The sequence below is a fragment of the Platichthys flesus genome, chromosome 5 (assembly GCF_949316205.1).
Source record: "Platichthys flesus chromosome 5, fPlaFle2.1, whole genome shotgun sequence".
In the NCBI taxonomy this organism is placed as follows: Eukaryota; Metazoa; Chordata; class Actinopteri; order Pleuronectiformes; family Pleuronectidae; genus Platichthys; species Platichthys flesus.
Window position 1 is genome coordinate 15561628 of NC_084949.1, and position 22638 is coordinate 15584265.

The following is a 22638-nucleotide window of genomic DNA, read 5'->3' on the forward strand; positions in this document are numbered from 1 at the left end:
TTTGTTTCCAGTATTTGCATAGGGACTACGATGGAAGATATAGGATCAGTTGTGACAGGCATTTAAATAATTTCAACTGTGTGCATGTTCATCTTAAAAAAATGTCCATATTGGCTCAAAGATCATGGGTTTTAGACACTGATGAGAGAAGGAGAGGCAGGGTTACATTTGACATGTTTAATTAGAAGATAATATTTAGAGCTGATCATGAAAGGTTTATAAGAGATATGACATCAACTACACACCAACACTTTCCCAGTCTTTCTCAGTTGTTGTTAGGACTTGAATTGGGATTCATGCTGGTTGGACAAATTAAGAATAGTTAGATGAGGCTGTTACCTTTTAGCAGGAATAGTAATATCTTTATCTTTGACCTTTAATGTTTGTATTAAAGCAAAGCCAATAACTAAGCATGCATATTGACTCTGGATTGAATCTGTAACTAGCCTTACCTGAAGCTGTTTGAAAAAGGAGATACTGTCCTCCATCTTTGGACAATCCAAAGAATATCTTTGCTAGGCTAGTTGCTTTTCAGCAGGACTAGTCTATTGCTTTTTTCCCCCCCAATCTGATACTGTCTTATTTACGGGTTAAAAGAAACTAAATAACTTCATGGAAATTGTGCGACGTAAATGTCTATAAACTAACTTCAGCTTTAGCAATCAATTCAAATTCGATAGTGTTCTCTATGTTGGAACAACCTAGCAGAGGGTGGTTAGCATGAAGAAGGACTTGTTTCTCCCATGTGATTACATTTAGCTGTCACAATATCGACCATATTTATGTTATAAAAACGTATAATTAGCCCAGCTATTTACATTTTGGACAGGAAACAAATAGGACAGAAAAAGTCTGTAAATTAGCTTTATATTTATTAAACTAGAAAGTTTGAGTCCGGTAATCTAGATAAATTCTGACCACATACATAGCACATTACTGTTGAGGCCTCGTAGGACAATGAGCTGTGCTGTTTAAATGTCGTATTTGTCCCGTCACATGCAACAGTTGATCTTTTTTAATGTCCTTGTTTTATGGCTCTGTAGTTTTTTTGTTTTATGAATCTTTGTCCAAACATTATGTAGAGGGACAGGGATGAAAACGATAAATGCCTTAGGTTATTAACTTGCTTTGAGCTTCTCCTCAACTCACTCTGATTGCTTTTGGCACTGCCTCTCTCGCTGCCTCCTGCCATCCTCCCTGTCCCCATCCCTCTGTCACTCCTCCTTTATCCCCTCTTTCCATCTCTATCCTCATCGGCCTTTTTTCCTCGCTGACCTAATCTATGTATCTTGTCCTTTATCTTCCTCCTCCCTCCCTTATCCCTCATCTTCTCTTCTTTTCTCTCCTCGCCCATTCCCTCTCCTTTACTTCTCCTCCTTGCGCCATTCTTCCTCGCACCAATCTCCGCCTCAGCCCGCCTGGTCTCATGAGGGCTGGGGGGGTGGGGGGGAGGGGGGGGTAAGAGTTGATTAGACTGGAGCATTCGAAAGTGCAGAGCCGAACAGTGTGCGGTGTCTAGTCCGGGCGATGAGGAATCAAAACAGCGGTGGCGTACAGGCGAGGTCGGCGGCGGTGGATTTTCAGGGTGGTTTCAGTACATTGGATTTCTGGGAGCGTCCTCAGAGCAACCGGAGGCAGCCATGCGGAAACTGCAGTGGTCCGGTCAGAGCCGGAGCCTCCCCAGACACAATTTTCTTACGGCTATAGAATGTCTAACGTGTAGGGGGAGGATGAGGTTCTCAGCCCAGAGCTTTGAACTAGTCTGAGTGAAAATTATTTCCAAGGGACAGATCTTTTAAAAATGTTCAGGAGATTTTTCATGCAAAGGAGGGGAAACCTAATCATGTCGATTTAACCCGTTAACAGAAGGAAGACTTTGAATAAATGTCAAATAAGTGTCACATGAGTAAAAAAATAAATAAAAAACGAGTTTGATTATATAGATTAACCTTTACAGTATGGATAGATAGTGCTAATGCCAATTCTTTTTTCAGATGACTTCAAATTGAAAGCACAATGACCAAAGCATGTCACATGTGGGGGTGACCTATACCTTTAAGGCTACACTCCGGCACTCTGCAGTTATTTGCCGTGAAGCCCCACAAAGGATTTACAACCAGCCCTGTATGAAATAAATTGCCTGCCAGGCCACTCGTCTTCAGGGCACAATGACAATTGTGCACATTCCTACAGGGAAGCAGCCCCTCACCCCCCTGCTCCCACACACATGTGTGTGCACTCGCCTGTGCGTATGAACGGCACATGTTAGAAACAGCCAGTGGGAGCACCGCTACATCAGGCTACACCAGCCAAATGTATAGACTGAAAATGAGAGACACAAGCTGACATGACTGTTTGTCTTGTTGAGTTAAGGTTTGGCCAGGAACAAACATGTGACATTGACTCGCTATTAATTGTGATTTTAATCTGGTCCGAGCGGACTTGTATGTGAAGCTTTCCCCAAAACACCCAGCACATGCAACAGCACGGATACATGTTGTGGCCGACATGTCAAGACAATAACGTTGCTGTGAGCCGACAGTATGTTTTCCCCGAGCCCCCCCCGGCCACACCGAGGGCCCACTCACAGCTCATCAGTATCTTAGGCCTCATCAGCACAGGGAAATGATCAGGGTGGGCTTTCTTTTCTAAATCACTCGCTGTGGTTTGAGTGTGTGTTTGCATGTTTCAGATGGGTGTCTTTATTTGTATTGTGCATAGTCGCTATGATTTTTTGTTGTGCGTGTCTGCATGTGCATCTACATGTCTCTCATTATAAGTCATAACTCCCAGCAGGTCCTGTCCTGATAAGCCATCTCTCCAGCTCTACACGGCCAAGTTAGCTTCCTGAAAGTGTGTGTTTGTGTGTGTTTGTCTGTGTGTGTGTGTGTTGTCACGCTAATCAAAATTCTCCCAGCCTATCTACCTGTGCTGAGGATAATTTGCCACGCCACCCAAACCCACTCACTCTGTCACTCACAAAACCTCAAAACTTCTCCTTCACAAACGCAACCACTAACTCAAACAATCGTGCACATGCACACACACACACACACACACTCGCAAATTCTCACACATGAACACACACACACACATACACACACACACACACACACACACACACAAGAATGGTCCATGGTGGTTAAACCTAACCTAGCAAGCCAACTGGAGGTAATTTACCGTAGCTTGGCAGACACATGCCATTTTACTGAACATGGTGCATGGCCCCCTGAGCTTTGTTCCGCTCAGACTTCTCTCCAGCAGAGCAAGGAAGGAACAAGTGAAGAGACTAGGGAGGAGGAAAAAAAAGAAAAGGTGAAGAAAAACTAAAAGAAGGAAATGGCTGAGGGAGAAGAAGAATGTATACGCTGCCAAGCTTCCTCTGATTCCATGGATCGGTACCACTAAACGTATAGTATTTGCACAGTAGAACACTTGTGGAAGATATGTGTCAGTGTGTTATTATTAGTTTTGGACGGACACATCAAATCCCTCCTATGACTTTATTTTGTCAACAAATATTTGAACCAATAATTTCCTCAGATTGAGGGTTTTACTCACTATGCGCGTGTTTCCTTTCCAAACTGTCAAAACTGCATCACTCTTGTTTGCTTCCTCTCTAATTAGGGACAACATGTGGATGGACAACAAAATCCCACATTTTATTTTTATGTTTTATTTTTTTAGCTACACTGCAATCGACTATGTGGACAGCTGTAACATGGATGCATTTCAGACTCTCAAATGCATCCATGTTTGAGGCTGAGGGAGTAGGGCATCTGGTCTCCTAGTGATGAGCATGTGTATGTGTGTGGGTTTGTGTGTGGGACATGCGCGTGCACGTTTGTATGTGTGTGTGCCTGTGCGTGACATGCATTGCCAAGGTAGCTCAGTGTGGTCAGCACTCATTAGTGAAAGACAGGATCCCCAAATGAGGACTGCTGTGACAGTCAGGACTCTCGTTAAGGGACTGTACACACACACACACGCACACAAGCGTGCACACACACACACACACACACACACACACACAGTCACAGGGTCAGGCTGCCTCAGTGCACAGAATCAGCCCATCATCAATTAGTTCATGGATGCATGCAGTAAAGTCTGTGAGTGTAGTGGCCCCGGCAACATCTCCGTTAAATCTGACCCTGTAGGAAATAAAGATTCAGGGCAGGAAAATAAAGGACATGGAGACCCAGTCAGTTCTGCATGCAGCTCTATCCAGGAGCAGATTGTCTCAGTGGCACAGTAAACAGTAGGTTCCTATAGAGAACCTGGTAAATTGAATAAGATCACACTCTTCTTATTCAAATCAGAACTCTTTTTTGTCGCATATATTGTAAACTTTATATCCTAAACTCTGGTGGCCAAATAACCTGAAAACAACAGCATCAAAAAAGAAGTATATATGTTTTTTATATTTCTGGAATAATTACTCGGTGTCTCCTGAGCAGATATAACTGGGGCAGAGACGGGTGGAAACAGCAGGTAAATCAAAGCGCTCGGATCCGGGGGACGGCTATTTGTTTTGGTCTGATCCTGCTTATTAGCTGATGTTTTGCTCGGTGTTCATGCAGATGCTGCTTATCTGCCAGCCGGGGCCTCCGCTGAGATGCAACCATCTCGCGGTGGGGAGTGCGGAGTTCATTTCAAATATATAACTTGATTATTTCATCATTGTGAACAGTGAGTGGATTCAGATGGGGCGTGTGATGTTTGCCAAATCTTACGTGCGCGATCGACTGGCGGAGACGGGGGTGTAAACACACCACATATGTTCTGATAATTAGCGCCATTACAGCCTGTTTATTCGGAATGCATTAACCAATCAACACATTAAGATAATGAGAGAAAACATTATATAGAAACGAGGGGCGGGGGGGGGGGGGGTTGCTTTGGGCCATTGTCTATGCATTGTCGATGGAACATGTTTTTTATGTCATTATCGGAACATATGGGAGGATGCGGCCCTGCTGAATTATGAACACAAGTGGAGTGATTTGAGTTTGAGTGAACCCTGCCTCGAGGCCGCCACGCAACTGTTGTCCTGTGAAGGCATCGTGAGGGTGGCGGAGACGAGAGGGTTAATTAACGGATGGCTGAGGTTAGGGGGGGGGTGGTGGGGGGGCTGGAGCATGTGTGTGATGGAATAGCTTCTGAATTATGGAACAGTGGAATGCCGTGGCTGGTGGCGTCCGGCCATATGTCAGTGTGTGCCTCCCGTGTCTCGCCGAGCACAGCTGGTCAGATTGCCCGCGTTCACCCGAGTTAGGGGCCAATCAATCAAAAATGGAGGGCAGCATGTTGAGTTGTTTAAGCAGGGGCAAGAATAATGCACGGGAGTCTATTGTGATTCTATCCCTTTGGCGCCAGTAGGGGTTTGTCGGCGATCGTTAGCGGATCAGAAATCCCTCTCCGATGGAATCAGCTGCACTGCCTTTTATTAAGAGACGTGAACATCCCTCTTGGTTCAAAAGTTTGCCAACGGTGTGATCGGCGTTTGATTGAACAGAACATTGAGAGACACATCCCAGCTAGAGCCCTGCCTGGTTTGTGGAAGCCAATGTTCTGCCAGTGGAAGAAAAATAAGATGAAAGCTAAATCAAAATTATGAGATTGAAAATTCTAAAATTTTGACATAGTAAGTCGATATTATGAGCCTTTAAATCAACATTATGAGATACAAAGTCTCTATTTCTCTTAGTAAGTCATTCAATTGAGACGGTAACTCATTTGTCAGTCATTAACCTGTTATTTTGAGATACTAAGTCAGTGTTTTGAGATATGAACTCATTATTCTGAGTGAGTTTGTCATTATAAAGACTTTAAATAACTTGTTAAATAGAATTCGCGTGAAAATAAAAAAAATGACTGATTCTAAAGCTGTGTAACACCTTCATGATGTATCTGACACTCACAGGTCAGTGCTGTGAGATTTTAAAACCCATATAGAGATGTGAACATCAGATGATAATAGATAAGGGATGCAGGGACAAATGAATAATGTACTGTTTATAAAAAAAACAAGACGACAGGAAACAGTGTAGATTATTTTTATCACAACGCAAATACAATTTTCTTCTCCAATTAAAGGTCGGTGATATCAGTATAGCTTTGTTTTTATCACAGTAATTTGAACGGGATTTTCATTTTTCAGTGATTTGCTTTGACAACCTGACAAGATTGTGCTGTTGGTCTCTGGTGTGGGTCTGTTCCCACCGATACCGATTGTGCAGTGGACGGGTGCCTCTGGGTGTTTCTGTCTATCGGCCCTGTCGGCAGCAGGAGGCTTATTGCCACCGTAGATTTTCAAAGGATGCATTATGCATATGGCGTACGTCTCCGGTGGTTACAGAAAGGTCTGTGTCATTCTGTCAGTTTTTGTTGGGGACCAAAAAAAAACAACCCCTACTGTCCTTGTTAATGTCGGAGGGAGAGAATGTGCCAAAAGCTGCTATTTGTCTTCACAGCTTGGAATAAGGTCGCTGACTATTGTCCTGGTCTCTGCTGGGCCTAAAACGGTTATGGTCACACTGATCAATAGTCTCTGTTACACATGAAATATTTCCCATGGCTCTGCGTGTCGGCTTCACTCCATCTACCGTGGCAAATCTCTGCAGGCTCTCTCGGTCACACACCCACACTCACACACACACACACATTCACAAACTCCACATGGCTGCTTATTTGGGGCGTGGTTGGGGTTCCCTTGAGATCAGTGGACATTTAGGCCCAAAATAAAGCTGCTGTTACCTTTTGAACTACTACTCTTTGAAAAATGATGTTTATTTGACACGAACTAGGATGATTGCATGATAACTCCATGATGCAATGACCGTCCAGACCTGAACATCATGTGCAAACATGCAAGGGCTGTGTAAACATTTCAATTTTGTCATCATTAAATAAGGATTAATCTGGCAATGTAGGATTTGAAGAAAGCGATTTGAACTAGTTGATGGATGAGCCATTGGGCGAGCGTAGGTCAGCTTAATCAGTGCAGAGAAAAAGAGAGGGAGAGATGATGTTTACCAGTCTGTCACTTACTGTTACTAATCTAGGATTATTAATTGTTTATCGCAGATAGAGCATGAAATGAACAATTAGATTAGAACATCAATAGATTTCACACTTTGATGCTGATGTGCGTCACCGAGTGAAGTGAGTCCCGACACAGACCGCCGCATCATTATGCAAACATTAGGCAGCATTATAATGTGGTTTTCAGTGTTTTATTTCTTCGGTGGCGACATTTGGAATTCAGTCCTACATTTTGTGTAAATGGATTATCTGGCATATGGTCCGGTGACTCGTGAAATATTTATTTCTGCGTAAGTTTCCAGTAATGTTTTCCGTCTATCATCAGCTTATATTATTCCAACTGTATCAGAACTGTGAAGGATAGACAAACGACTCTTGATTCTCACTGGAGGATGTGGCCTGAAATTATATCATGAAGAGTTTGTATCTATATATATTTGTTAAAGGATCAGTCTGACTATTATTGCCTTTATTTAACTGTACATGTCATTGATTGACATGTATATTCATACAGAGTACACTTAATATTGTTTTTACATGTGGGGTTTATTCATCAGCCTCATTCAGCACTACAGGCTGACTACATGGATTTGTCAGGGCTCATACTAATGCAAATATTTTTTTTAGATTGTCAATAATTTCACCAATTTCATAAAGACGCTTATGACAATGTAATATATATTTTACACTATGACTGGTGCATATCGGTAAAAGCCAATACCACTTTGTCTCATATTAGAGAGTAGTATCAGCTTAGAGATATAGTGGTCTCGCTCTACCCAACACATTCTTCATGTTCGGAAAAAAAAAAAAAAAATGATGTTGCGTCAGGCTCCAGCTGTTATCGGGCTCTGGTATCATCCACCACGAGTTACTGCTGTGGCTCTTAATCATACCACGCTCCCTGTACTTCTCTCAGCATCGTTTAAGATGATTATTGATTAGAGTCTGGTCCTCTGTGACACATATCTACGGGAAGCTGCATTGACCTTAGTAAAGTGCTGTTTGTTAAAACATCAATCCGCCATAAGCAAACAGAGTAATAGAGCGTCGGGGGGGGGGGGGGGGGGGGGGACTTTTCCCTCGCTGTATAAACTTTGCCGTGAGCGGGAGCACTTTGTTGTCGAAGCGGTTTTACCAGTGATCATCTGAAGGTTGATCTGAGGGAAAATATTTATCAAATACTAGAAGCAGTTTTTTGGAGGGAAATGCTGCTGCTCTTTCTCTTTGATAACCTCTTGTGAAATGTGTTTTTATTAATTTTTTTATTGTGAAGGGCTCAAGGTTTCTAACGCTCTCTAATGAAATGTATCCGAAACGTGAATAATTTGTTTGTGGACGTGTGTTTTAATACTGTACAGTGTGTCTACATCATTACGGGTATCAAGCTTTTCGACTTGTTTGGATGTGTGGCACCCAAGTGAGCGTCTCCTCCCTGTGTGTGTTACTTCGCAGGCCTGTATGGTGTCAGCAACACTGAGCTGTGAGAGAAACAGCTCACCACCAGAGCGTCTGGGCCCAGCAGGAAGAACTCCCATGTCAGCTCCCAGGTCCCCCTCAGACGTCATGTGGATCAGATGCCTGCTCTGCGTCGCCACTCTGTTCGCCCCGCTCGCCTCCGGTAAGATATGACGCTCTACACACTTTTAATAACCAGAGACCTGTTTTTTCATTTTTTTGTTTGTTTTGTGTCACAGAGGCTTGAACCCCAGCCAGCCCGAGCTTTCTTTTCAGGTTTATTCACTGACCATTAACAGCTAGCGTAACGTGCTGGCTGTGAAGCTGCACCGAGGTCACCTAGTTTCTCACGCGTCACCGTAGGAGAAGCACAAGGTGGGAATAATAAATGAGTGATGGCTGAAGTCCATTGAGCTGCCTCAGTTCCGAGGCATCACTCACTGTCAGGGCCGCACTGGGACATTCAAACAGCAGCGCATAGTGGTAACACCTGTTCCACTCATACAATGAGAAGTCACAATGAATGCTGAGACAAAGGCCTATTGTAGTAGGTTTGCACTGAGAAGAGATGGAATATAAATTGCCCACGACTTATGGGTTAAAATATAATTCTGCATCCAAAACGCCTTGAAATGTTGTTTCAAACTCGTGTTTGAAAGCTTGAATCCTAATCAGGACGGTTTTCCATGATTGCAACTTGATTCTGAAGACTTGCATAATTTTTTTAATAGGCTGAAATTTTTTTTTTTAAACAAACAGGATTTACTCTTTGAGTTTTCCTTCTTCGAAACTGCAGCAGTCCTCTTACAGTGTTTCTCCAACACAGTTTTACTTTCAAATCTGTCCCTGTTCCCCCGAGTGCATCAGTTCGCTTTACAGGTTTGAAACCTGGTAAATTTTTATAACTGCTGCCACATTGGATAAAAGGTTCAGAGACTTTGATACTTCAGCTTTTAAAAGGGCAAATCTTTATCTTGGTACTTTTCGGATATACACTTGCAGTCTTATTGCGGTCTGTTATTTCAGAGTTTACAACACAGACTTTTCAGAGGAGATTTGCCCAAATGTTATATTTGATTTATGATATTTAGCAGTGTTTTGCTGCACTTCTGATGCTTAGAAACTCTGAAACCGATCTGAAAATATAAGTCAGGATCCTGGAGGCAGGAACAAGAGTTATAACCATTCAAAGAATAGGGCATGATATTTATCCAATCACAATAACCAATTAAAGCAGTAACTGTATAACGTTTCCACCCACGAACTCTGAGCATTTATAAGAAACCAACGAAACACTTAACTTACTACCCATTCATTTATATGCATCTGCCTGTGACTCTCATGCACTATCTCTCTCTCTCTCTTCCACTCTCCCTCTTACTGTCACACACACAGACACACACACACACACACACACATACACGCAAACAGTGCAGACGCAGCCCTATAGCTCCTGGAGGGAGCTCAGGCCCACTTGGACTTAATCCTATTAATAGCTGCTGTCAATCACAGAGTTGTGAGGAGAAACTGCTGCGCACATGCAGACACACACTAAACACACACACACACACACACACATGCATGTACCTGCTCACTTGACTGCTGTTGCCGTGCATGCACACAGAGATGATTAACTGACATGCTGTACACCCACATGGACAGAGATCCTCCTTAAACGCATAAACACACTTCAGCAAAAAAAAAAAAAACAGGAAGTGCTGCACAGGCAGCCACTCAGACACAAACACCAAGGGGCTTTGCTTCAGCACCAGGAGATGAGTTTCAGTCAAAGGTATTTGCATCAATGTCTAAAGAATAAGTCGACATATGCAAATCGCGCTGTTTATACTTAGCTAGGATTAGTTGAAACAAAGGCAGTTTGGCTGGAGGACACTCGCAGCAGCCAGCGCTCGATCTTCTCCACCGAGCCGTGTCTTGTCATTATTTAAGGGTTACGTGGAGACATATAAAAGAGAATAGGGAAGCATGAATCTTTGAACCGAAATCGCAGGAATGTGTTGTTTTTTTTTGTCATCTTTGCTTGGGTTTAGTGTGTGTTTCTGGCATGGAGGCTGTCAAAACCGGACCTACATTGGAGTTGTTGAATGTGCTGCTGTAAGAAAGCTGGAGAAATGACGCAATCCCATCGTGGACACATCAGTGCAGAGGACAAACAAACTCTGGCAAACATGAGGACATTTGATCGTGTTAGAGGGAAAAGCTGCGGTTTGTCTCTGTTTTCCTTGTCAACAAATACCATGAAAAGACAACAGCCACCAATATCTTTACCTCTGGATACCTTTTTTACTTCGAGAATAAATCCAGATTACAAATATATGATTTCATTTAAACTAGAGCAGTGCTGTGTTAACGCTCTGGAGCTTCCTCAGAATGAATCCTTGTCATTAATTGATGCTCCCCCTCAAACAGTTCTGTGCAGGTTCAAGTTAGAAAACGTTGTGATCATCCTACCTGGTTCATCTGCAATGAAGATTTTATAGTTTACGTTTTATATATATTTGAAGCAATCGAAACAATCTTCAAATTAAAAGCTCTGTAATTCAGGTTTTTATGAAGCATTGCTGCAAAACAAATACGTTGTGTTTTTAACTTTGAAGACTGTTTGCTAAAGAGGAAGTGATACTATGAATGTTGATGCCAGGATGGTTTTGAACCCCAGTTTGGACCAGTTCTTGCCCACTGCTGAATTTATCAAAAGACATGGAAGAAGACAAGTTTAACTTCCGTCCACATACTGACAGCACACTACCCCCCCCCCCCCCCACTCTGTACTGCTACAGAGTGCTCGTCACCTGTTTATTCAAATTGTATTAATATTGAACTAAACAAATTAAACTAAATTGGACACTGCACTTCTTCAGACCATTAAAAATACGTTCAGTGTGAAATTGACAAGATGAATGGTTTGTAAGAAATGCGTTCTACATACAGATAGACAGATATTTGTTGTAGGTAGATAAAATCAAATCATTCACAGCATCTTATAAACTGTCGGCCATTTCAATTTCTTAACCTCAAAGAGGAGAATATAGAGACTATTTTCAGCCAAGGAATAATATATTTCAAAAGAAAGTACAATTCCTATTGTAGCGGTTCTCTGGGCACAATTTGAAAAACATGTGCACACTTCGATCTGTGAGAGAGTTCATTTATCGAGGCCACTTCTTAGTCAGGAGGCTTTTTTAAGCATCCCGAGGGGAGAGGCTCCCTAACCAATAAAAAAAGGCTTGGTAGTGCAGATGGTTTTCCTATCACACACTGAGTCACAGCTCCAGCGCCTCCACAAGCCGCTGTTTGCTGTGAAATGATTTATATTTGACGTATACATATATATATATATATATATATATATATATATATATATATATATATATAAATATATATTTTATATAACAATGAAAGCAGTGAGATAAAAAGCTGCAGTGTATCAGGACTTGGCTACAGAGGCAGCACTTGTTCCGAAGATTTAATTCTCTGTTGTTTTTGATCTTTTCATGAGATAGATATATATCAACAAGAAGGAAAGCACAGAATTTGACCAGCTTTATTCTCTTTTGCTCTTTAAAAAATGTGTTGTTGGTTTTTAAGGGCCTTTTGAAATTGTAGGGATTATTATAAAAAAAAAAATTCAGGCAAATCAATTGGGCTTTTAACATGCTCAAATCGTTACCAAAGTTTGTAGAAAATAGAAAGTGGTGATAATATATGTATTCTTGGGTAATTTTAAAAATATTTGAGTAATAGCACATCGGCGTAGGAGATATTCTTGAATAACTTCTCTTGAAGGTGGTAGAGACTTGGAAAATGGTTTTGTCAACACTAATAGGGGTACGCCCGATCGATTGGTACCATCCCCAAGCTTCTATGACCTTTGGTAGGGAAAAGTACCAGTTTCTGAATGTCGTAGAGACTTGGGAGTAGGCTGTGCCCCCTCTAATGTGGGTTACCCTGTTCAATTGGTACCATCTACGAGTTTGTAAGACCTGGGTCAGTGTAGGTTAGGGTTAGGGACGCGGTTAGGGTTAGTGTTTTATTCGATTTTTCTCTCAGAAGACCCACATTTCGGACGCCATGTTCTACAGCCAAACACATTGGCAGTTCAAGTGAGAGATCACCTTTTAAATCTCTCCCCTCTATCCTCTCCCCCTCTCCCTTGCCTTCCTTCCTTCCATCCATCCACCTCTTTCGCCACTCTCTTGTTCTTGGCCCAAATGTGTAAATCGATATCCTTTTGTTTCAGCCCCCCCCCCCCCCCCCCCCCCGAGGCAATGAGAGAGTCTGAATAAGACTGTCTGTACTGTCCGCGGCTGCCAAGTTCCTGTCACCACTTACACAACTAATGACAGACACATTAACATGCACTTGCTAGACCCACACTTTATCGCACGTGTGCAAAGACAAGCGAGCCTAACATTGGCTTGTGTGCGTAAGTGTGTGTGTGTGTATCATGTGTCTGTTTGACCGAACTTGCTAGTGGAGGTTTTTGCAGGCAGCCTAACCACGGTGCAGCTTAATAGAGGAGGCTGCTGATGTAAACAGATAAATTAAAAGGTGACAAACAAGACGGGACGGTGTGTGAGAGTAACAGCATTTACTGCCCCTCATGAAGGCAGAGTGGCTTTTAATTGGGAAACAGAGCGCTCATTTGGACTGTGTGTGTGTTGGTGTGTGTTTGTGTGTGTTTGTGTGAGTGTGTGTGTTTGTGTTTGTGTGTCATAAATGTCGTCTTTATACACAGCAGGGATCCTGTGAGGCAGCACTCTTAAGACATCTGATCTAAAGCCAGTCTAGACAGCTGCCTCACAATACTGTGTATTGATCCCAGTATACGCTTCAATTAACCCTCTCTTCAAAATGTACATTCACGCTCGCAAAGGCGGACATGATGCAGCCATTGAAAAGCTTATAAACTAACACTCATATCAACGCAGTAATGACCCACTGCCCTGAGCACTCGCCTCGTACACACACACACACACACACACACACACACACACACACACACACACACACACAAGCACAGACACACACAAACACACTAAAACGCATGAGGTCCCTGGAATCCTCAACCGCTACCAAGCTGCACTTTCTATCTGAATATGTGCTTAAGGTCTAATCACAGCCTGGGGTGTTACGTATATGTGTATGTGTGTTTGTGTGTGTGTGTGTGTGCGTGTGTGTGTGTGTGCGTGTGTTCATTAGGGAGGACATTTTCATTAAATGTCACTTATATATCAGTCTTATCTCTAAGCTAGAGCCTGCCATTATCAATAGAGTGCCCTCAAGTACCAGCACCATGCCGACGTCGACTGCATAGCCGGTGAATATTTCCTCCTCCACATGCCATCACCGCGAGCATCTGCATGCGTGTGTGTGTGTCCGAGTGTGTCGGTTTGTGTGTGTGATGGAGTGAAGGGCAGTATTAAGTTGAGCCCGGGCAGAGTGTCATTGAGCTCATTCAGATTCTTTGCGGCATGCCTGTAACCATGACTCTCCTCCAGCCAATGATGGAGCCAGGGGGGAGGGAGGACACAGGGTTGCTATGGTCCCGGGGAGGAGGAGAGCGGGGAAGGAGGTGCTGCGCCTCCTCCTCCTCAGGGAGGTGCAGGCCTGCGTTTGAAGGGTCTTCTCGCCGTGTGTGTGTTTGCTTTCAGAAATAGTTTGGAAAGGCTTTGGGAGGGTTCTTCAATAAAAAGCTAAAATAAAAAAACAATATATACAATAGAAGAAAAGAAAAGATAAAGAAAAGAAAAGAAAAGAAAAAGACATTCACTGGACCAGTTTTGCCTCAGATTTAATATACTTTTGTTTTATTCCTTTGTTCAATTGGGACCATGCATATTATGTACATGGAACCAAATATGGCTCCAACCCTCAGATGTGCTCCACGGAGCAGCTGCACAATATGAAGCCATGTAAAATTAAGCACAATAAATTCGACATTGCAGTCACGCTCCAGCCAGGAGATATTGGCAGCGCTGAACAACACATGTGAAAACCTCATGATAACCCACAGTATCAAGGGAGGATAGCCGATGCTCAGAGGGACAGCTGCTCGGAGCGAAAGGGAATAACAACATCCACACTGCAACACAACAACAACCAGAGTCCCCGGCAACATCCGGCCCCAAAAAACATTCAGGCCACAGCATCGTCTCTATCATTGAACAATATGTAGGTGCTGTGGTTAAAAACATATATTTAAACATAAAGGAGCAGCTATCGTTTGATATATTTTCTCTATGGGTAACATTATTTGTTTAAAGTTTGTTTGGGATGACAGTTTGGTTTCACGGGAATGTGTGAATCAGTCTGTAAGGACTCAGACAATACTCTACTTACTAGATATAGCACCAACGGTTTAATTTAGGGTTGATTCCGTATTTAACTGTGATATGATATATGCAATATATAAATGTAATAGATCCTTTGTATCATATTTGATATGTTTGTTTGTATTCCCTCGTGTTTATATTGCTTGTTTACTTATTTATTACTTTAACTGATGCTTCTACTTTGACTGCTATTTTCCCCATTGTGAGACTGGGATTATTTTGTTTGATCTTATTTTAGCTATAGGAATTGTTGCATATAATCTAAACATAGATGATCTCAAATCAGTTTTCTCCAATGAATTCCCTTATTAATTTATAATCATATGAAATTAGATTTGTTTCTGCATTTAATCCACATATTATTTGCACTTGTTCTTTTAGTGTAAATATTAATAATATAGTGCAATAATCATACAAATAAAGTAAATACTTATCCACTGTCTGTAAAACCAGTCACATCTGGATTAGTTTGACCTAACATCTTATTGTGCTCGCATAACTGCCGATGTAGATCATTTCCTGTCAAAGCTGCACATACTTTAGGTCGCAACGTGGGTTGTTTTGGATTTCAATATTTTTTGGAGGATTGTGTTTCAAAAAGCTTCTGCTGTTTCCTATGATTAAAAACGTCCAGTATCATGCCACTGGATATCCAGAGTTGAGAAGTCAGTGGCAACTTGCCGATGCTGTTTGGCCCCGACAGATGTTTCATCATGCAAGACGCTTCATCAGTTCCACTCATTATGAAGTCAGGGAGCGAAGCAACAGCTCTAAAAAGATCTGGGACACATCAGTGGCTTCAAACTCATTGGAATTAATGACAGTTCCAGTACAGTCAGGGTGGATGTATGCATCCCATTCCCAGCCTCTGAGAATAATTAGGCATTGCCGTCTTTGAATAATTTCCGGGGAACTAAATGCCTGTTGAAACTGCTGGGCAATTTACCCTCTACCTAAACCATGTCTCGAGCTGCTAACTACAAAACAGCAATTATCAAGGCAGTTTTCTTGCAACGGAGGACGTGCGCTTATGAAAAATCCTGTGATCTATTGTTTTCCTTTAGTGTGGATAATTAGTCTATATGACAAGGGTACACATACAGGTTGTGTGTGCTTGAACATTTCAGACCTCCACATTTGAAAGAAAAGCTTACATACACGTATTTCAATGGGTAGGGGTGCGACAGATCACTATGTCGAGCTCTGTCACCGGGCTAACGTGTGTGTTTTGTGTGTCTGTGTGTCCAGTCCATGGCCGTGCCCCCGTCCCCATGGCAGTGGTGCGCAGGGAGCTGTCCTGTGAGTCCTACCCCATCGAGCTGCGCTGCCCCGGCACGGACGTCATCATGATCGAGAGCGCCAACTACGGCCGCACCGACGACAAGATCTGCGACTCCGACCCCGCGCAGATGGAGAACACGCGGTGCTACCTGCCCGACGCGTACAAGATCATGTCCCTCAGGTCAGTGTGTGTGTGTGTGCACCAAGTACCAAAGCATGTGAGTGTGAAACCCCGCGGCGCTCGCGTGCCGCAAGTTTACCTCAAGTCTTACTTTGTGAGAGGACTGCGGAACTAAATTGGACCACAGTGAAACTAATTAAGGCTGTGTGTTGCTTTGGAAATTGAATCTGTCCCATGGCAGGCTTTACTGCAGAATGTGCAAGGTTGACTCACAGCATAAAGAGCTTCGGCCAAAATAGCAACACTCTGAATTGTTTTAGTTGTTTGAAGAGAGGGGGGGACAGATTTCTCTCAGTCCCAGAGACACTGTAACGACAGTAAACGTTGAGTTTCAGCTGTTCGGTGACTGTTCATCCTTGAGATTCATCCGTCGCTCTGTCCACACTTATGGGGAGAAATTGCGAAACCACATTTTCCCTCTGTGTTTGGTTCCACACACACACACACACACACACACACACACACGTTTTAAGTCACAGCTTACTTTGCACATGCCAACTGCAACTTTGTGTGTTCGTGTGCCAGATGCGACGACAACAATGGCGGCCATGTACCAGTTTCTCTACATTTGGTGAGCGCCGCTAGCTCCAGTTACAAGTTTGCAGCCAAGTTTAGCGCTCAGTGCAGCACATTATCGTCATTCACAGACATCTGCCTTGCTCATTATTACTTCCCAGAAGGCCTCATTGATGTGGACTTCATCACCAGCCACTGGCCAGGAATGCTTGTTCGACTGCTTGAGGGTGTTCTTTGTGTGTTCTCCTCTGGGCAGAGACATTTTGTAAAGTAAAAGTTGGGGGAATGGAGATTTAGTCCGAAACAGAAGGAGAAAGATTATGCTGAAACAATAAATGACAAGTCAATCATTACCCACATGTTAACGCACTTTCACGAAGTTGACCGCATACAATAGCAACATTGTGTAACACCACAGCCCTGTCAGACTTGTGTGTAATCTGGGAAAAAAGGAGAGAGGTGATGGGAAATCTTTTGAAACCCGGTACAACCTGCACCCCCTCGCCCCCCCAACATTTCTGCTTCTCTCACTTCCTGTACCAAATACCAAACCACCGCAGAACCTTATCAGACAATGGTATTACTCGGGTAACACTTCCTGTACAGCTGGACAGTGTGACCGCCTCCTCTCCTGACAATCTGAACACTAACAGTAATGTGTGTGTGTGTGTGTGTCTGTGTTTTAGCGAGTCGGCACACGCATGTTTGCACCACACGGGCAGGAACCTCTGAAGTTCTGATTTTCCTCTGACTCGGAATTATAGAAAAAAGTCTTGATTCATAGACTCTGATCCGGTGCTAGCCATGTCCTGCAGTCCAGGAATGTGCGAGCGGTGAGGTATGAAGCCGTACAGGCATACCTGCACTTCATCTGTCTTCTCCGTTTGATTCATCTCCGGAAACAGAGGAGGAGAAGAGAAGAGAGGCAGAACACATGAGGACACAGACAAGGATGAATTAATGCGCTCGGCTCACATGAGTCATCTTTCATACATGGTAGAAAACACAGGAAATCTGCTTTGAGTTTCTCTTTAAATAGAAATTACAATGTCTACTTTGGTTTATTCCATGACAATCTTTGAAATGTTCACCGATGCCAGTAAGACCATTAAATCATGTGTATCGCTAAAGCTGTTGGGAGTTTGTCTTTCACATATGAGGAACACGGCAGGAGATGCTTCAATCAGACGAGTTCCCAACAACTGAAAACTCTCCGTTTCAGGGGAGAGGAAATAACGAGACAACACGTTTGTGTGTACATCACATCTTGAAACTCGTTGTCTTTCCAAGTTGACATCTTCGTCTGTGTCTTCTACGTGTTTCATTTTCAGTCTTTGATTTTTTTTTCGACAGGTCCACTCGATCGTGTTGATATGTTTCAGATAATATCCTGCTGTATTCTCACGTGTGCTCAATCGGGGAAAGTTTCTCCCAAAAGGCCCCCGGCTGGATCGTTTCAGGAGATTATCTGGAGTTCAGTGCATGTCAGGAAGCAGCTTAATTGAGACTTCATATAGACGCGGGTTAGGTGTCATCATTTCATGAGCCGAGTTTTTCCCGAGCAGACATTTTGACATGTTACAGTAGAAGCATCACAGTAATGAAATTCATGAGTCACACCTAATGGAATTCAGCCATCAGTTAGTTTATTTCATTATTTGTCTGTGATTTCCCTACTGTGAAATGTCAAAATGTCTGCTGTGAAAAAGGCCTGTACACACACACACACACACACACACACACACACACACACACACACACACACACACACACACACACACACACACATATCTATGTACATATCATAGCACCTGTCTCCGTCATGTGCCGGTGCTCTGATTGCGATTGCTTTGGCTTGGCCCAGTCTCCCCCCCACTCAAGCAGCCGCAGCGTGTGTGGCCACTCTCCGACAGGCCCCCATATCCATAATTTATACACACGCAGATCCGCGCAGCATGTGCCACACAACGCATACGCTGCCCAGGGGCTACACCAGACTTTAAGCTCCAATAAGCGGAGCCAGAGGCCAAACTTAATCTGGAGGGATCCTCTGCGGAGGTGACTCAGGCAGGAAACAACTGTTTATCACTTACAGTATATTTTCAGTCCCGAAACCCAGACCCAGATGTATTCATGAACACAGCATTAAATCATAATGTGTACTCATTAGTGTGTTTTGAAGGCGTTTTTGGGTGCTTTTGTGTGAATTGCAGTGGGGTTCATTTGTAAACGTGTGTGTGTGTGTGTGTGTGAATTTCGCTCCTCCACCATATTCTCACTCATCCCCTCTTCTTCAGTCTGTTTCAGCCTGTCGAGTTTCCACTCTCTCATTCCCTCTACGTCTGTATCGTCTTTGGCTTTCAAGCCCGGCTCAACGGGCTGATAAAATCCGAGCATGCTCCACCTGCCCAGTGTTCCCTCAGTATCACATTCTCTTTTTGTTTTCTCTCTCTACCTCTCTCCAAGGCCAGGGAGTGTGTGTGTGTGTGTGTGTGTGTGTCTGTGTGTGTGTGTGTGTGTGTGTGCGTTTGTCTTTGTCAGTGCATATGCTTTTGTGTGTGTCTGTGTGTGTGTGTGTGTGTGTTTGTGCCCATACCACATAATTGGTCTTGATATCAAAGCCTCATATCTCCAGAGTGTCTCACAAGGCTTCTCAGGCAACCTAGAGAGGACCTGATATCGCTGCATTTCCCAGATTATCTCCCCACTGGGATACACTGGGTTGAAGGGGAAACGAAGCTGCGGCCATGAGAGTTACGCTTAATCTGTTTTAGCGATAGACTGGCCTCAGTTCAATGGCTCACTCGGCTTTATCAGGTCTTGAGCTGCAGCACTTATTTCAAAGTGGCTACCGAGCGTTCTTTGTTTTAACTTCTGTTCTTTTCAGGTTTGTTATTGTATTATCTCATTAAGAAATTGTCCACATGATCCAAGCTCTTATCGCTGTGTTAGTACAGCGGTTATTGAGTCTCAATATTATTGCACGTGTTGTGCAGCAATGCTTAAAAATAAAATAAAATATAAAACATTAATATTTAAAATATTAATATTAAATTATAACTTTAGTTGGTTAAATTCCTCTCAGGGCACCACCCTTCAAAGGAAGGGAAAGAATAGCCAATTTATTGATTAACATCAGTCTCATTTAGATCTAGTCTAATTAGAAATCTCAATATTTACTATTAAAGATTATATAATGAACCGTGAAGGTTATGGAGTTCTTGACAGTGCAGCGGTTGGCAAAAATCACTTATGCAACATTAATGAAAGAACATTTGTGAAAGAAAACATTTATTATGAAGATAATAAAGTATAAAAACACAAATTACTGGACATTACATTTAGGTGACCAGGTTTGAAGCTACAAAGTGTAAGATTTATGTGAAATGGATCCATTGGAAGAAATTGAATTTTGTGTTTCATCAAAATTGTCTTTACCCTAGAATGGGGACTTTATATTGAAATACTTTAAAGCCATGTTGGCTCGGGGTGTGGTTAGGTTGAGTGTACGTTAAACTGGCCCTGGGTAGGTGAGTTATATCAGAGAAGCAGAAGCATTTTTTTTAAATTTGGGTTGTTCAGTTCTGCACAGGGAGAGAGCGGCGAGCCAAAATGGTGGCACAGCTCCAAGTCACAGCGATCTACTGACATAAAAGTGACTTGATGGCTTCCAGGGAGATGCTTCTCAATGCACTCCTTGTCCCTCACTGATACTTGAGTGCTTCATGAACCGAGTACCTTTCAGCGCGCACTCTCTTTCGGCACTGATTCTCTCTCTCACACTCTCACACTCTCACACACGGGCGCTCCTGCTCACAAACACACACACACAGGTATTCCGGCACTTGAGGCCGTATGTGAGGACACTCGGCACAATGTGTAGGCACTGCACACGCTTGCTGCCCCTGCCACAGCTTCCGTGTTAGAAAATTACTTGTGGACTTCAGACAGACTTTCCCCTGACACCTCTGCTCAGCCTCTCCCACCTTGTCACCTTGTTTGCCCTTCTGCCTTTCTCTCCCTCCCGTCTGTCCCCCCCCCCCTTCTCTGCTGCTCTCCACTTTTCTTCTCCTTCCCTCCTGAAGAAGTCCCTCAACACAAAGGGAAATCACTTTGACAAGAAAGACAAGGGTAAGGAGTAGTCCCCCCCCCCCCCCCATTTTTTCTGCTCCCCTTCTCTCCCTTGCTTTGGGAAGTGTTGAATAACAACATGCTTTATTTATCAGCTCCCTCTCTCTCACTCTCTCGCTCCCTTTTGATATCTCAATTTCGGTCAAACCATTTCCAGTTTTTCCTCACTCCTCTCATTTCTCAAATTGCCTCTCACCCCCTACTTCCCACCCACACTGTCACTTTTCCTTTCTCCCTCGCCATCTGTTTTAGTTTTCATCGCCGTTTCCTGTTTTTGTCATTCAACTTCTTTTTTCACTTTCCATTGCTCAGAGGAAAGGTGGAGTTCAGACTTAAAGGCAGCGGCTTATGGGAGGCAGCACGTTGTCTGTATTTTAAGACCGCCTGATCACTGGCTGAAGGCTATAGAAGCATCCTCTGTATTAAACCCCAGCCTTTGATGGGCCCAGGGATCCAAGGTGCACAATCTTTGAAAACACATATATTCACCAGCCCTGTTTGCACACACACCAATAATTACACATGATGCATGCATGAACATGTGAGCTTGCTCATGCATGCATGCTCACACAAACTCTCTTGCCCGTGCACAGAACGACACACTCAGAGAGAAACTGAGAGAGTTGCTCATCACATCCAAGGCTCGGTCAACTTCTTCTGGCAGCCTGTCTCTTTAGAACTGAGTCTCAGCCCTCAAAGCGCCAGGCTAGTGTGTATCTGCCGTGGCGTGTGTTTTGTATGTGTTAGCGAGTGTGCACATGCATGTTTGAACCATTCACACGGGAGAAAGGAAAGAAACCTCTGAAATCTTTTTTCCCCCTTTGACTCTGAATTATAAAAAAAACACTTGATTCATAGACTGTGATCCGGTGCTAGCCATGTCCTACAGTCCAGGAATGTGTAAGCAGTGAAGCATGAGATCATACAGGCATACCTGCACTTCATCTGTCTTCTCCGTTTGACTCTGATTCATCTCAGTAAACAGAGGAGGAGAACTAAAGAGAGGCAGAACACATAATGACTGAGACACAGATAAATGAATGCTCTCGATTTACATAAATCCTCTACATCGACTTTAGCACTACTCCAGCCCTGTGTCGCTACGACAACAATATAATCTGTTGAGGCGGTGCGTGCTGTGTGTTTTGTGTGGGTCTTGCGGAGGTGGACTCACCAGGATATCAACAATTATATCTTGTTATATTATTTATCACAGATTTGTATCTGTTTATATCTGTTCACTTGTCTTCTCCCTCCATTAACTCTCCTGCTTCCCACTGAATGAGGTCATATCTGGAAATGTCCTACTTAATGTGTGTGTGTGTGTTTTTGTGTTCGGTGTACGCGTGCGTGTATGAACGTGTGCTGCCACCCTTATAGTCTCCATGGTTACAGGAGATGCCCTGCGGCACCCTAGGGGCCCGACTGTCACCCTAGCTCAGTGCGGTAATTAGGCCCTACACACATGCATGCTGTGCGTGCATATGTACACACACACACACAAATGCAGATGTAGGCATATTGAGAGAAAACTTAGAAGGGATGATATATTGAAAAAAAGACAGATTCTGACACACAGTGGTTCCTGAAGCACACTATGTAGAAACTATTGATATGTGATGGCAATGGGAGCAAAGGTTCATCACATTATATTGCTGCCCTTTGCTCACC

The 22638-nt window shown here is 43.3% G+C and overlaps 1 protein-coding gene across 1 annotated transcript in view; it reads left to right on the plus strand.

Annotated features, from left to right (window-relative positions):
* The window catches only part of adgrl3.1 (adhesion G protein-coupled receptor L3.1), a 120529-nt gene that overhangs the window by 18856 nt on the left and 79035 nt on the right, over positions 1-22638 (plus strand). The window contains exons 3-4 of the mRNA XM_062388632.1: positions 8500-8665; positions 16107-16320. Of these exons, the coding sequence (XP_062244616.1) occupies positions 8506-8665; positions 16107-16320 (374 nt within the window). The 5' untranslated portion in view covers positions 8500-8505. The remainder of the gene's footprint in view (positions 1-8499; positions 8666-16106; positions 16321-22638) is intronic.